The sequence below is a fragment of the Zingiber officinale genome, chromosome 2A (genome assembly GCF_018446385.1).
Source record: "Zingiber officinale cultivar Zhangliang chromosome 2A, Zo_v1.1, whole genome shotgun sequence".
Classification (NCBI taxonomy): domain Eukaryota; kingdom Viridiplantae; phylum Streptophyta; class Magnoliopsida; order Zingiberales; family Zingiberaceae; genus Zingiber; species Zingiber officinale.
This window is the reverse complement of record NC_055988.1, coordinates 137,603,538-137,618,607: the sequence shown is the minus strand read 5'-3', so window position 1 is coordinate 137,618,607 and position 15,070 is coordinate 137,603,538. Positions and strand designations below refer to the sequence as shown.

The window sequence follows — 15,070 nt, the reverse complement described above, 5'->3', positions numbered from 1 at the left end:
GGGAGAAGAAGAGAGAAGGAGAGAAAGTCATTCATCGATGGTCTAGGCTAGATCAATGAAAAGGTTTGGGGATGAAAACTAGGGTTTACCCCGGTCTAGGCTAGATCGATGAGAAGGTTTGGGGATGAAAACTAGGGTTTACCCCAGGAGGAGATGAAAACTAGGGTTTAGAGATGGGAATGAATTTTATATCCGCAATTTTAATTGGGGTTTGCCCATTACAGATTATTATTAAGAATGATTCCAAAATACTTTATTTTCAAATCTCATCTTAAAATCGAATAGAAATATATCATTATTAAAAAATTTGGTTAAGAACTGTATCATTATTGAAAATTAACCGACGTTTATAGGCTCAATTAATTTTATTTTTTTTTTAAATTTATTTGATTTTGATTTGATCGATTCTATTGTGAAGAGATTGCTCTCGGCCTGTGTACAAGTGCCGCATACTCAATTAATCTCCTTAACGTGTAAAGTTCTTATAGAAAATCGGCCCGTTTATTTAGTTTTCCAATTATTCTTCAAAAATTATCTCATGAGATTCAACGGGAGTTATCTGATGAGATTCAACAGGAGTACACGCGTACCGAACCCTGACGCGCGGGGCCGTCCGCAAACGCCCTTATCTCGCCTTCCACGGACTAATTTCCCGTCCTGTCTCGTCCATGAACCAGGTCGACATCCCGTCCACCTTCATGCATACGATAGTCTTTATAATAATCGCTGCCCCTCTTGCTGCCCACTGAAATCCTCCGCAAGCACCTCAAGATCTCCTCCATGGTCTCGAAGCCCAGCTCGCCGCCCGCACCAATATTATCACAAACAGAGAAGAGAGAACTCTTTAGATCCAACGATTCGACATGGAAGGCAACGGCGTGTTGCAGCGGTGTAAGCGACAAGGAAAAGGCCGCTTTCTACAAGATCCCCTCCGGCGACGGTCCCTACGTTCGAGCAAAGCATTTCCAGGTTCCCTTTCCCTTTTTTTCTCTCCTAATAATGAGTGAACTGGATGTTAGTTCAGTTCTTTATTTGTTCTAAATATTTTAAATCTTCTTCTTTTTCTTTTCCCAACAAATTAAAAGCATTAAAGTATCTACAATCTTTTCATAATCATTGCTTACAATTGAAGATGATACATGAACGTTAAATTATACAATTGAAAACTAATTAGTTTCTGAATTTGAATGGCTTGGGCCGTGTAGCTAGTAGAGAAAGACTTAAGCACCTCAATCCTATGGTTCTGGAAGGCCATCAATCAGAGGGACAGAGTGGAGAGTGCGCTTAAAGACATGGCCGTCGTGATGAAGCAGCAAGACCGTGCCGAGGAGGCTGTAGAAGCCATCAAATCCTTTCGGCATCTATGCTCCGATCAGGCCCAAGATTCTCTCGATAACCTCCTCATCGATATGTACAAGGTATCCTTCTGATCTGATTGCTTCCTCCATGTTTATTTAATTTTGATGTTTGAGAGAATTAAGTCGACGAATCTTATTTGCAGAAATGTGGGAGAGTGGAGGAGCAAATAGTGATGCTGAAGAAGAAGCTAAGGATGATATACGTGGGGAAAGCCTTCAATGGGAAGACCACAAAAACGGCTCGTTCTCATGGTAGAAAGTTCCAAGTCTCCATCAAGCAAGAGACCGCGCGACTCTTGGTATGCGATGTGTGAAGTGAAATAATGCTATTGCTTCGATAAATGTTCTGATTGTTATTGAGACTAGCTGACTAAGATAACTTTGATGTCTATACATTGTGTAGGGTAACCTCGGATGGGCATACATGCAGCAAGAGAATTACATTGCTGCGGAGGCCGTGTACCACAAGGCGCAAATGATCGAACCCAATGCCAACAACGGTTGCAACCTTGGTGTGTGTCTCATGAAGCAAGGCAAGTACGATGTGGCACGATTGGAGATTAGTGCCATTGTGGACCAAGGTTACGCTTATAGCACCGACAATAAGGCATTGCAACGGGCGAAGAAGCTGTTGGATGAGATTGATCAATCCATCAATGCATCCGATATGAAGGAGATATTGGAGGAAGAAATGTTAAAGAGTTTAGACTTTTTGGAAGACTCCGATCAGAAAATCGTAGATTGGGTATCATTCAAGTCCAAGAGATTGCCGGTGTTTGAGGAGATATCTACCTTTAGGGATCAAATGGCCTTCTAAGTTTGATCTTTAGAAATGATGAACATAATGTTGTGAATATGTTCGATACCACCTAGATGTGAACAAGCACATCCTAGTCAATTGGGGGGAAAACAGCAAGAATAAGGCAAAGTTAGTTGGGTTAAGTGTTTTGGTAATTAAAGGGGAGAAAGGAAGCAAGTCTCTAAGCATTGCTTTAGGAAGAATGTTTACCAAATTATCTAGGGATAAATTGTTAGCATTCAGACTTGTTTTTTTTTTTTTTTTAATGAAATGTATTTTTTTTTTCTAGAGCAAGCATATATTTGGAAATTTTAATCCTAACAATGAAGATATGACAATTATCAGGAAAATAACAAATGTCAAATTTTAATCCAAAAAAACATATACAACAAACAGTGTCTCCGTTTGTTCCTAATACATACATATGCTTTAAGTAAAACAACTTTTCCTCAACCTCCTCTCTCACCAATTATTCATTGTTCATGTGGTATAGCGTGAGAGATATTTGATACGTGAGATTTATTTTCTTCGGAAAAGAAAGAATATTCAAGAATAGAGGGATTTGATTTGTGCAATTTGAAAAACATCTCGTACGTAATCACTCTTCTGACAACTAGCAAGAAGATTCAAGATTTACGGGAGATCACTATAAATTTTTACAGATTAAGGATTTTAGTATTCTTATTTTCGTGCTTTAGTATCTATATTGATATTAGAGTTATGGTCCAGACCAACTGCCATGTGAGCTAGCCTTGGACAAAGTCACGAAGAGGTTGGGAGCAGGTCAAGAGTGACTGGATACTCGCGGGAGGCCGAAAGTCCTTCATTTGAGAAGAGAATTATTGGGATACAATTAAAATCCTATATTGAAAAAATATGGAAAATATCATGAGTTTAAAAAGATGATTCCATATCCGTCCCAACGTGGGCTTTTATGTCGATTCTTTTATTTTACTTGTTAATATCTATAAAAAGTCAAAATAAATAATGTACACCATATTTGAACTCCTTGTAATTTTAGAAATCCATAGAAACTGAAATGAGTGCAATCGGAGCTCTCTAGGCCCATCAGTGAGTTTTGACCAAAACCCATTAATCGACCTAGAAAGCTCCGATTGTACCCATTTCAATTCCTGTGGATTTCTAAAATTACAAGGAGTCCAAATATGGTGTCCATTATTTATTTTGGCTTCTTCAAATGTATTAAAATGTGATTAAAAATTGACTAATATTATTCCTATCTTATGCCGACAGAGAAGAGAGAGAAATATAGTGCAGAAAAGAAAAATAGTAGAAAAAGTCAAATTATCAGAAGGGTAAAATAGGAAATGCTTTTAAAAAGTGCACTCTTTGGTAAATACGAAAATAGTGTACGCCTTTTGGTAAATTTAGATTTCCACGTGCGTCCTTTGGTAAATTATCGTTTTTTTATTGCATGGCCTAAGCACTTTGTTTCACAATGCATGTAGAAATTAATGCGTTAAAACATGCAAGAAAGGATTAATTGAAATTGGGCTTATTGGTCCATTGCTTAATTATTTGGATTGGAATTTAATCAAATTGGTTAAACTTAAATCAAAACTGATTCATTGAACCAGACCAATTAGGTTGGTTTAATGAGACCAGTTTGGTTTAATTAGATTATGATCTAGTTTAAACTATTAGTTAGTTTAACTATATCAATTTGATCCAAACCATAACTAATTTGACTAGTTTGATTAAATGAATCTATGCTTATTATAAAATTGGGCCAATTTTATTTATTAGGTCGGATCTTTCCATATTTGATCAAATGAGCTAATTTGTTCTTAATATGTTAGATCTGAACAAATTTGGGTCATATTGGCTAATAGGTCAGAATTGATTAAATGAGTTTAGATTAAACAAGAACAACATAAGATATCCCGGTCCAATTAAATTAGGTCTAATGAGGATAATATACCAAGCTCAGGATCTGGATTCTCAATCAACTGATCTAGTATGTCAGTCCACTGGAGCTCCACAAATAAAGAAAATTATTTTTTCTTATTTACTTATTGATTTTGTATATTTTCTATGTATATGTGTGAATTGAAATGAACTGATTTTGTTATTGGTTTGTTGATTTGGTACTCCAATTATTTTTTTCAATTCCAGATGTCACAAATGATATGCATTGTAAAATACCGAAAATGATAAGGGAATTTTCCGGAATTTTTAGAAATTTTTTGGAAATTTTTCGGAGCTCGTATGGACAAGTTAATGGGGACAAAAAACAGGGTCCGGGAAAGGCCTGTTTAGGCTACCCTATTTAAGAGAGGAAATGTATATATATTTCCTTTTCTTTTTATTTATTTATTTATTTTTATTTCTTTTTCCTTTATTAGTGTCGCCGTTTCCTTCCCCTTGCCGAACCCGAGCGCGCCTCGCATCCTCTCCGCGCACCCGACGCCGCCGACGCCTTCTCCTCCTTGCCCTAACCGCTGGCCCCGGCGGTTCTCTCCTCTGCCGACGCCGGCGACCCTCCTCTCTGCCTTGGTCTCTGCCGCCGGCGACGAGAGCCACCGCCGACCCCCTTGTTGCCCTAGCCGTGGGGATACCGAGCACAGGGCCGACCGAGCCCCCCATCCCGATCCTTTCCTCTTTGCTCCAAGTCGTGCCCTAGTGCTTTACTGCCGTCGCTGCTCCTCTGCACAGTGTCGACCAGTGAACCCTAGCTCCGGTTGCCATCACCTCTGTGCCAACGGCCAACGCCACTGCTTCTCCTATGGGGCTTCTTCCAGATTCAACGAGGGACGAACCTTTGAGACACCCTCTCCTCTTCGGTATCAAGAGGAAGAGTTTTGTGTTCACCAAAACAGTACTTGGATCTCATTCATTCTGGAGAAATTTCAGATTAGGGTAAGTTGTTTGAATTATGGGTGTGATCCTTGAGGAATTGGGTCTGATATTGATTTTTGTCGTGTTAATTGTGATTTAGGTTTATCTGTTTGGGAGATTGGCAATTTATCCTTGCTCCGACTGTTGATTTACAGAAGCAACATTTCCAATCAGATTTGGACAAGTTGTAGAGGTAATTTTGTGTATGTACTATATTTCATTTTTGTTGTGGACTGGTTAGGGTGCCGTAATTCTACATAATCGTGATATGTGGTTTGAGTGAATTTGGGTTTTAACCATTTTGTTGATGATTGATAGATAGGTTAATAACTAATGTTAACCTAGGTATACGTGTTGAATTAAGGAATGGATAAGATTATTAAATAGGTTTGGAGATTTTTATTTAGCTATATAGCTAAATACCTTATCTGTTTAATAACGCAGGACTCTGATTCGAGACCGTATCTCGACGGGTATCTTGATTCCCGGATTGGACCATTTTATCGGAGGCGGGTACTTTGACTTATGTCTTTTGATATGCATGATAATATGTTTAACATATAACAATAATTGTGTTATCTGTTTGTTTGGTTAGTGCTCCTACATGATTAGTTACATGTTGTTTGTTTATTTATGCTGCACTGCATGATATCTACCTGATCACATATGCTTTAGGTAGTGAATCAACCACATGCTATGATATGTTCTGGATCTAGGGTTTATTTGATACCCTATTTGATTGGTGTACCTTCTATTTGATACTTCTTCCAGTGGTACACACTTGTATCTAGTTATATGGACTATGCCATGTTTTTAGTGTCATGCATCATGATTGCATGCTGTGCGATTGTCGGCTCCACTTTGGTTGAGCCCATCGCCAGTTACATGTACTGCACACACCACCCATGGATTAGTTGTATATCTGGCTGGAGTGTGGCGGTTCTGCTGTTTGGCTCCGTTGGTCAGGTGACTCAGCGTGGTAGCCGGCAGTCAGTTCCGCTCTGTTTGGCTCCGTTGGCATTTAGGGTAGCAGCGTGGTAGCCGGCAGATGGTGGACTCTGTTTGGCTCCGTTGGTCAGGAGACTCAGCGTGGTAGCCGGCAGAGATTTCCTCCCCGTCGTTGTGTACCGGGAGAGCATTGAGCTCCCCCATTTATGATTTGGGGCCAGAGGACAGGAGTACTCCGACAACATTCCGTCCACTCAGTCACTGTCAGGAGCAGTGATGTCCGAGTGCACGGTCACCATATGCATTTATTGCATTTTATTGTTGTGATTGCTGCACTTATATGCTGCATTTGTATGGATGCATTTGATTGACATGCATACAGGATTATGATTTCTTCGGTCTGACGACTTGTTACCTTTGTACCTTGATCCCGGTTAGTACAGTTATCTCCTGATTTCGTTTCAGTTGCATTTATTCCTTCTCGTATTCAGGAGACTGTACGCATGATTAGTGTTGTCTGTTATTTATTTTATTATGCATATCAGTTGTACCTGCTGAGTGTTGGACTCACCCCGCCTCCATTGTTGATATTTTCAGGTTGAGGCTGTCCGGAGCAGTTCCAGTCGCTGGCCCCCCATCTGCACGTAGAGCCAGTTCTCTACTAGTTCGTTATTTGTTTTATTTTGGTCTTTTTCTATATCAGACTTTGTTTTAGTATTGTCTTTGGATTTTTCCTATGGATATTGTATGGAGTGATACCTTTTGATGGATTTTTGATATGATATTGGATTTCATTCTACTACGTGCCTGCCGCAGAAGAGGTAAGTTCGTTGGATTTGAGCTTACGAGTGTAGTGGAGTAGGGTGGATTTAGTCGGTCCTATTGTTATTGATTACTACTATTAACTGCGTGGTTGTGACAGCTGAGGCTGATTATAAACCGCATGGTGTTTGTTTTATTTTTGTTATCATTCCAGCCGCTTTGGCTGATGTATATGTGATATGTAGAAAGTTTCATATTGTCCGCCGACAGGAGATCTTTGCGAAATTTCTTGGACGAGAGACTCCTCAGGCGTGACAATTAGTGATATCGAGCGGGTTTACGATACTTGCGTGTTCTGGAATTTTACGATCTTTGTTTTCGTATTTTGCATAGTTGGTATAACTTGATACCAATTGATATGGTATCAGAGCGCCAAAGTTTGGCGATACTTGTTGGATTTTTGTATTTTGGATTTTCGAGATTTATCTGATATCAATTTATTGGTATCAGAGCAGGTTATGGATACCTGTTTTTGGTGTTCTGGATTTTTGGATGTCTATTTTGGTTTGTACGGATTTCTTCATTATGTATATGTTACGGACGTCCGTTTTGGATTTATATGGATTTCCAGTGTTTGTTTTTCTCGTACGGAATTCTGAGGTCATGTTGGGGACTGGACAGCGACGGAACATCTCCAGACGGCATATAGGTATGATGTTTATTTTATGATAGTTTGACATGTATTAGCACTTTATCTTTAGTACTTGTCTGGTTGTTGTAGTCATATTTCATGTGATGGGTTAGCCATTGAGCATGGTTGACCTTAATAGAGATCAAGGATTATAATCTCTGGTGATTTTTCTTATCATACCACCAGTTATTTTAGCTTCTGTTACTACTAGTAGGAAATGGAGGCACATACCAGCCTCTGCTATTGATAACTGGGTAGTGGATGATACCTACATATTTATGTTGTTTTAGCCAGTGAAGGTTTTATACTCATATCTTTTGGATATTAGGATACCCGATATGATGAAAAATTGTTCATTAGGGGAGTTACCATGTTTGATCATTGTTGAGAATGGTTTGAGGTTGAGGGATATTGTGAGATCAGATATTGTGATATGTTGATTTCTAATGATTTATTGGGGTAAATGTTATGTGGTCGTCTGATGATCTATTATTAGATATTGGTTTTGATGATCTATTAGTAGATGACTATTTTGATGATTTATATTGGGTTGTCGTAGATGGTGACATAGTGAGTGTCATGTTGATATTCACAGGTTTGATGATTATGGTTGGTGATCAGATTATAAATTTGGTGCTGAAGAGTTTACGGTTGAATGTGCCTATGAGATTTTAATAAATCTGGTTGGTTATGGATAGTTAGCAGGATGATAAAAAAAAAATTTGATATATGCTTCCTCTGATATTGGACTGTGGATAAATAATGATTTGATGTTTTGAATGCTAACTTGTCCTCATGTGGAGTAGAGACTTATTCATCTGATATTATGTGGGCTGATGTTTTTGAGGATGAAAATGAGAGTGTCTTGATGTTCTTAAATTTTGACTTTTTCTTTTGGGTCGTACATATTTATACATATGATATTATGTGGTTGGATATACCTTAGTTGCTTGTGGAGGATTAAGGTATTCTTGATTAGTTAGTAAATGAATGATTTAATTTTGTTGATTGATCAGTAGAGGATTGCCATACTCTATTTTTAGAGGTTCGAACCTTTAGGTTATTTGTGCTTAGTTATGTATCTAGAGCACATTTGAGTACATGTTTTGTACTGACGTGAAAATGACTGATTTAGCCATATATCATTATCGGCTTGGATAGGTTATAAAGGATCGATGTATCTTATTCCATGAAGATTTTGACCGTTGATTGTATATACCTGGTGGGATAACTTAGAGGGTGCTTTGGGATATGTGACCCCGCTGATGTAAGGAAGTGTAGAGCTAATTGCTTAACACTTATGGGATACAATCGTTACTAGTGTATACTGGAAGAGTACGTTTGGATTTATGATGATAAAATTTTCCCCATTAGATATAGTCTTGGTAGTGTATGACATTGACTTGCAATGTTATACCATGGTGTGTATATCTTTCTTGTCCGATACTAGCTCCTTTGAACCTATAGCAGGGTGGTTACTGGATGATTAGACTGCTTTATTTTGGGTTGCTTTTGATTGATGTATTCATGCTTGATACATATGCATGAATTTTGTTTAGATATACCTATAACCCATGAGTGTTGGTAGCATAAGGTTGGTCTTTTTGGTTGAGCTGGTATGTTGATTTTGCATGTCTATGTTGCATGTATATTATGATTTGTTATGTGTTGTGGGAGTCCTATGGTAGACTGTCCATTTGCAAGTAGTATATGTATCCATGTTCTGATATGGTTTGAAGGTTCCTTGTGGATCATAGATATGTAGTTCGGTGTATGTATTTGGATGTGTTATTGAAGATATCTTGTCAATTAAATCAAAGTTGTAGTATAAGTACATCGGTGGTGTTTTGATGGAGGCATTTTGTCGGTTTAATCTGAGTTGTGATATGTACGTATGTGTTTGGTGTGATATCTGAGGTATCTTTTTGATTATGTTTGATTTGTGAGTGCACCTGGGTTTAGTATGCTTTATTGGAAGTATATGTTGGATATACTTTTGGCATAGGTGAAGATATGTCATGTGAGTGTGGTTTGAGGTGTATTGTTGATTTTACCTATGTTGATTTTGCACACGTGTTCGGTATGCATTGTTGGAGATATCATAGTGAAGATACCTGAGTTGTGAGTATGTTTGGTGTATAATAATTGGAGGATTTTGTTGATCATACATATGTTGTGTGAGCATGTGTGCTAGGTGTATACATTGGTAGCAGTATGATGATTCTACTTATACTGAATGCAGAATGTGGAGTGACTGCATTATGTCATTTGTTGAATTAACCCATCAACTAATTTTCCTATCAGTGGATGACCCACTAGGATGCTGATAGAGTTGATGATGGATTTGAGTAGTTACTAGGTTGTTATATCCTAGGCTAACCACAGCGAATTGTGGTAGAGAGATTTTGTACAGTCTCTAGCTGGATAGTTAGGTGCCTTGGGGTACTTAGGTATTGTTTTGTGGTGGAGCGTTGCTCCCACATATCACGGATTGCTGGTAGCGGAGCATTGCTCCTATATTTATTGCAGATACATGTTTCAGATTATTTGTGGTGGAGTATTGCTCCCACATATTGAGGATTTCTTGTGGTAGAGCGTTGCTCCCACATATGTGGTGTTTCCTGTGATGGAGCAGGAATGTCTGTGATACGGACATTATGTGTGTTGGTTTTTGCCATATAGGCTTACAGTGCCTTAGATGTTTTCAGGGACTCGATGATCCTGGTATGTCGAGGATGTTTGGATAGGTGTCCATTATCTTTGTGGACGATGTTGTGATCTATTACGGATCCGAGGTGAGTCACGTACACTACCTTTGCATAGATCTAGAGATGATTCGACGAGAACATCTATATGTGATTATCAGTAGTGCTGGTTTGGATTGTCTTTTGTTATGATGTTTGGGACACACGGTCACCAGTAGGAGTGTACCATGGTTCCACAGGAGATAGAAGTTGTTACCGTTGGGGCGACCAAAATCGATGTAGGAGATCCAGGTCTTTTGTGACTCGCAGGATATTCTGGACCTTTAAATCGAGGGTTTCTTCCATAGCTATGCTACTTTCACGCGTGACCATGAAAGGCGTGAAGTTTACTTGGACCGAGGATTGCAAGACCAGCTTCTAGGAGCTGAGCGGAGACTAGTGTCGGCTTTGATTTTGGTTTTACCTACCGAAGAGGACGAATTTGTCCTCTACACCGACGCTCTGAGGTATGGGTGTTGTTCTGGTGCAGCACGGTAGAGTATTCTTATATGCTTCTCGATAGTTGAGGGAGCCCGAGAAGAAAATACTCAGTTCATGATCTGGAGTTGGCCGCTGTTATTTTTTTTGCCCCGAAGATTTGGCGGCAGTACCTGTATAATATTACATTGAGATTCTCACTGACCATCGGAGTCTCAAATATCTGTTTCACTCAGAAGGAACTTAATCTTCGACCGAGGAGATAGATGGAGTTCCTGAAGGATTATGATTGTACCATTAGCTATCACCTGGGAAAAGCTAATGTGGTTGTCGATGCACTTAGCCAGAAGTCCAGAGGGACTTTAGCTTGCCACCGAGTTGTGGTCACAGATTTGATTCAGGGTTTATTCGAGTTAGACCTTGAGGAGCAGGGATAGACTGAGCAGGGTATTCTTATTGCCATAGATGCTCAGTCGTCGATCAGGACGAGAATCCGTGAGGCCCAGTTGTTGGGACCTTATAGAGCTCAACATGAGGCAGAGTTGATCCGTATTATCAGACGGAGGATGTTAGAGGCATAAGGCTGCCAGTAGAGTTATGCTGACCGGAGTCGGAGACTCTTAGAGTTCTCCATTTGTGACCATGTATTTCTGCGAGTTTCACCCATGAAAGGGGTGAAGAGATTTGGCCTCAGTGGTAAGCTAGCTCCGCGTTACATTGGTCCTTTCGAGATCTTGGAGAGGATCGGAGCGGTAGTTTACCATCTGACACTACCACCGTTCCGGACAGGTGTTCAAGACATATTTTGTGTATCTATGCTGAGAAGATACATAGTAGACCCAGCTCACGTGTTGGCTGATATTCCAGTTCCAGTTCAGCCTGACATTACTTATGAGGAGGTTCCGGTACGGATTTTGGATCGGAAAGAGTGTAAGTTGTGGAACAAGACTATCCGGCTGGTTAAAGTCGGATGACAGCATCATTCAGACGAGGAGGCTACTTGGGAGCTTGAGGATACGATCCGAGCTCGATATCCCCATCTTTTCACTTGAGGTATGTGAATTATTTACCGTTCAGCATTTATACTTTATATCTGTTGTTAGTACTTGCTGATGGTAGATAACGAAATTTGGGGACCAAATTTTTATTAGTGGGGGAGAATGTAAAATACCGAAAATGATAAGGGAATTTTTAGAAATTTTTTGAAAATTTTTCGGAGCTCGTATGGACAAGTTAATGGGGACAAAAAACAGGGTCCGGGAAAGGCCTGTTTAGGCTACCCTATTTAAGAGAGGAAATGTATATATATTTCCTTTTCTTTTTATTTATTTATTTATTTTTATTTCTTTTTCCTTTATTAGTGTCGCCGTTTCCTTCCCCTTGCCGAACCCGAGCGCGCCTCGCATCCTCTCCGCGCACCCGACGCCGCCGACGCCTTCTCCTCCTCCTCCTCTCTGCCTTGGTCTCTGCCGCCGGCGACGAGAGCCACCGCCGACCCCCTTGTTGCCCTAGCCGTGGGGATACCGAGCACAGGGCCGACCGAGCCCCCCATCCCGATCCTTTCCTCTTTGCTCCAAGTCGTGCCCTAGTGCTTTACTGCCGTCGCTGCTCCTCTGCACAGTGTCGGCCAGTGAACCCTAGCTCCGGTTGCCATCACCTCTGTGCCAACGGCCAACGCCACTGCTTCTCCTATGGGGCTTCTTCCAGATTCAACGAGGGACGAACCTTTGAGACACCCTCTCCTCTTCGGTATCAAGAGGAAGAGTTTTGTGTTCACCAAAACAGTACTTGGATCTCATTCATTCTGGAGAAATTTCAGATTAGGGTAAGTTGTTTGAATTATGGGTGTGATCCTTGAGGAATTGGGTCTGATATTGATTTTTGTCGTGTTAATTGTGATTTAGGTTTATCTGTTTGGGAGATTGGCAATTTATCCTTGCTCCGACTGTTGATTTACAGAAGCAACATTTCCAATCAGATTTGGACAAGTTGTAGAGGTAATTTTGTGTATGTACTATATTTCATTTTTGTTGTGGACTGGTTAGGGTGCCGTAATTCTACATAATCGTGATATGTGGTTTGAGTGAATTTGGGTTTTAACCATTTTGTTGATGATTGATAGATAGGTTAATAACTAATGTTAACCTAGGTATACGTGTTGAATTAAGGAATGGATAAGATTATTAAATAGGTTTGGAGATTTTTATTTAGCTATATAGCTAAATACCTTATCTGTTTAATAACGCAGGACTCTGATTCGAGACCGTATCTCGACGGGTATCTTGATTCCCGGATTGGACCATTTTATCGGAGGCGGGTACTTTGACTTATGTCTTTTGATATGCATGATAATATGTTTAACATATAACAATAATTGTGTTATCTGTTTGTTTCGGTTGGTCGCTACATGATTAGTTACATGTTTGTTTGTTTATTTATGCTGCACTGCATGATATCTACCTGATCACATATGCTTTAGGTAGTGAATCAACCACATGCTATGATATGTTCTGGATCTAGGGTTTATTTGATACCCTATTTGATTGGTGTACCTTCTATTTGATACTTCTTCCAATGGTACACACTTGTATCTAGTTATATGGACTATGCCATGTTTTTAGTGTCATGCATCATGATTGCATGCTGTGTGATTGTCGGCTCCACTTTGGTTGAGCCCATCGCCAGTTACATGTACTGCACACACCACCCATGGATTAGTTGTATATCTGGCTGGAGTGTGGCGGTTCTGTTGTTTGGCTCCGTTGGTCAGGTGACTCAGCGTGGTAGCCGGCAGTCAGTTCCGCTCTGTTTGGCTCCGTTGGCATTTAGGGTAGCAGCGTGGTAGCCGGCAGATGGTGGACTCTGTTTGGCTCCGTTGGTCAGGAGACTCAGCGTGGTAGCCGGCAGAGATTTCCTCCCCGTCGTTGTGTACCGGGAGATGAGAGCATTGAGCTCCCCCATTTATGATTTGGGGCCAGAGGACAGGAGTACTCCGACAGCATTCCGTCCACTCAGTCACTGTCAGGAGCAGTGATGTCCGAGTGCACGGTCACCATATGCATTTATTGCATTTTATTGTTGTGATTGCTGCACTTATATGCTGCATTTGTATGGATGCATTTGATTGACATGCATACAGGATTATGATTTCTTCGGTCTGACGACTTGTTACCTTTGTACCTTGATCTCGGTTAGTACAGTTATCTCCTGATTTCGTTTCAGTTGCATTTATTCCTTCTCGTATTCAGGAGACTGTACGCATGATTTGTGTTGTAAAATACCGGAAAAGGGGCAGATAATAATAAAGAATTTTTCGGAATTTTTGGAAATTTTTCGAGAATTTTTCGGAGACCGTATGGACGTGTTTACGAGGATAAAATAGGGCCCGGAAAAGCCAGTTTAGGCTACCCATTTAATTGAGGAAATGTTTTATTTTCCTTATTTATTTCTTTTCTTTTTCTTTTAGTGCTTTTTCTCGTTTCTTTTTCCTATCCTCGCCGAACTGTGCCTTTCCTCCCGATTTCCCCCTGCGACGCCGAGCCCTAACCACCTCGCGCCGACGCCTTCTTTCTTCTCCTCTCACGCGACGGTTCCACCTTCTCCTCTTCATCTTCTTCCTCTCCTCATCCATGCCGAGTCGTGCGCCAATCACCGGCCACAGGGAAGCCAGCACCGTTGCCTCTGCCCTAGCGTCGACGACCCACTCCCGACGCCACAGCCGTCGCGGCCGATCGCTTGTCACCCGAGCTCTCGTCTCCGGCCGATTCCCTGTGCGCTAGTTTGGGTTCACAGCACCGACACCGCCCGATCCCGCACTTCTCCCATCTGCTGATCTCCGGTTCTTCTCCGATCTACAACGCCTTCGGCTATTGCCGGAGCTGCAGAGTCCCTCTATCACGGAAGTCATTCCCTAGCCCCTCTGTTGCGATTTGGCAGCACTCCAGCCGAGCCCTAGTTTCTGGTCTGTGGTTTCCAAGGGTGTTCGGTTGCTCCGGCTGCACTTGGGGTCTCCTTCGGCAAATGTGAATCTGGATTGGGGGTGAAGCTTGCAAGGTATTGGATTTATAGGATTTGACTTCATGATTTGTACTGGAATTGTAAACTATATGATGGATATTTGACCTATTTGACCTATACAGCAGGATTTGGGAATTTTAGTGTTGGATTTGGAGGTTAGCGGCTCCACCTAGCTCCGAGCATTATTCTGGCAGTAACTTCTCCAGTTGTGATTCAACAGAGGAGAGCAAATTAGGTAAGTTTTAGAAGTGATTTCGATTGTACATTGGAGTTGGTTTGTTAATTGATAATGGTGTTATGTTTGGTGGTGGAAAATAATTTCTAAATATGAGTGTGGATTGGAGGAAATGGTTGTGTTGATTTGAGGTACTAGATTTACTGAGAAAGAGATTTAATAGAGGGATAAATCAGATTTAATTGATGATTAATTGTGTTTGTCTATTGGAGGAATTTA

The 15,070-nt window shown here is 40.6% G+C and overlaps 1 protein-coding gene across 1 annotated transcript; it reads left to right on the top strand.

Moving 5' to 3' along the window:
* The first annotated feature begins 730 nt into the window (after window positions 1–730).
* On the top strand, window positions 731–2,449 carry LOC122040070 (protein SULFUR DEFICIENCY-INDUCED 1-like). The gene is made up of 4 exons (XM_042599438.1): window positions 731–969; window positions 1,206–1,418; window positions 1,502–1,657; window positions 1,762–2,449. The coding sequence occupies exons 1-4, from the start codon at window positions 781–783 to the stop codon at window positions 2,173–2,175; spliced, it is 972 nt and encodes a 323-aa protein (XP_042455372.1). The 5' UTR covers window positions 731–780; the 3' UTR covers window positions 2,176–2,449.
* The last annotated feature ends 12,621 nt before the right edge of the window (window positions 2,450–15,070 follow it).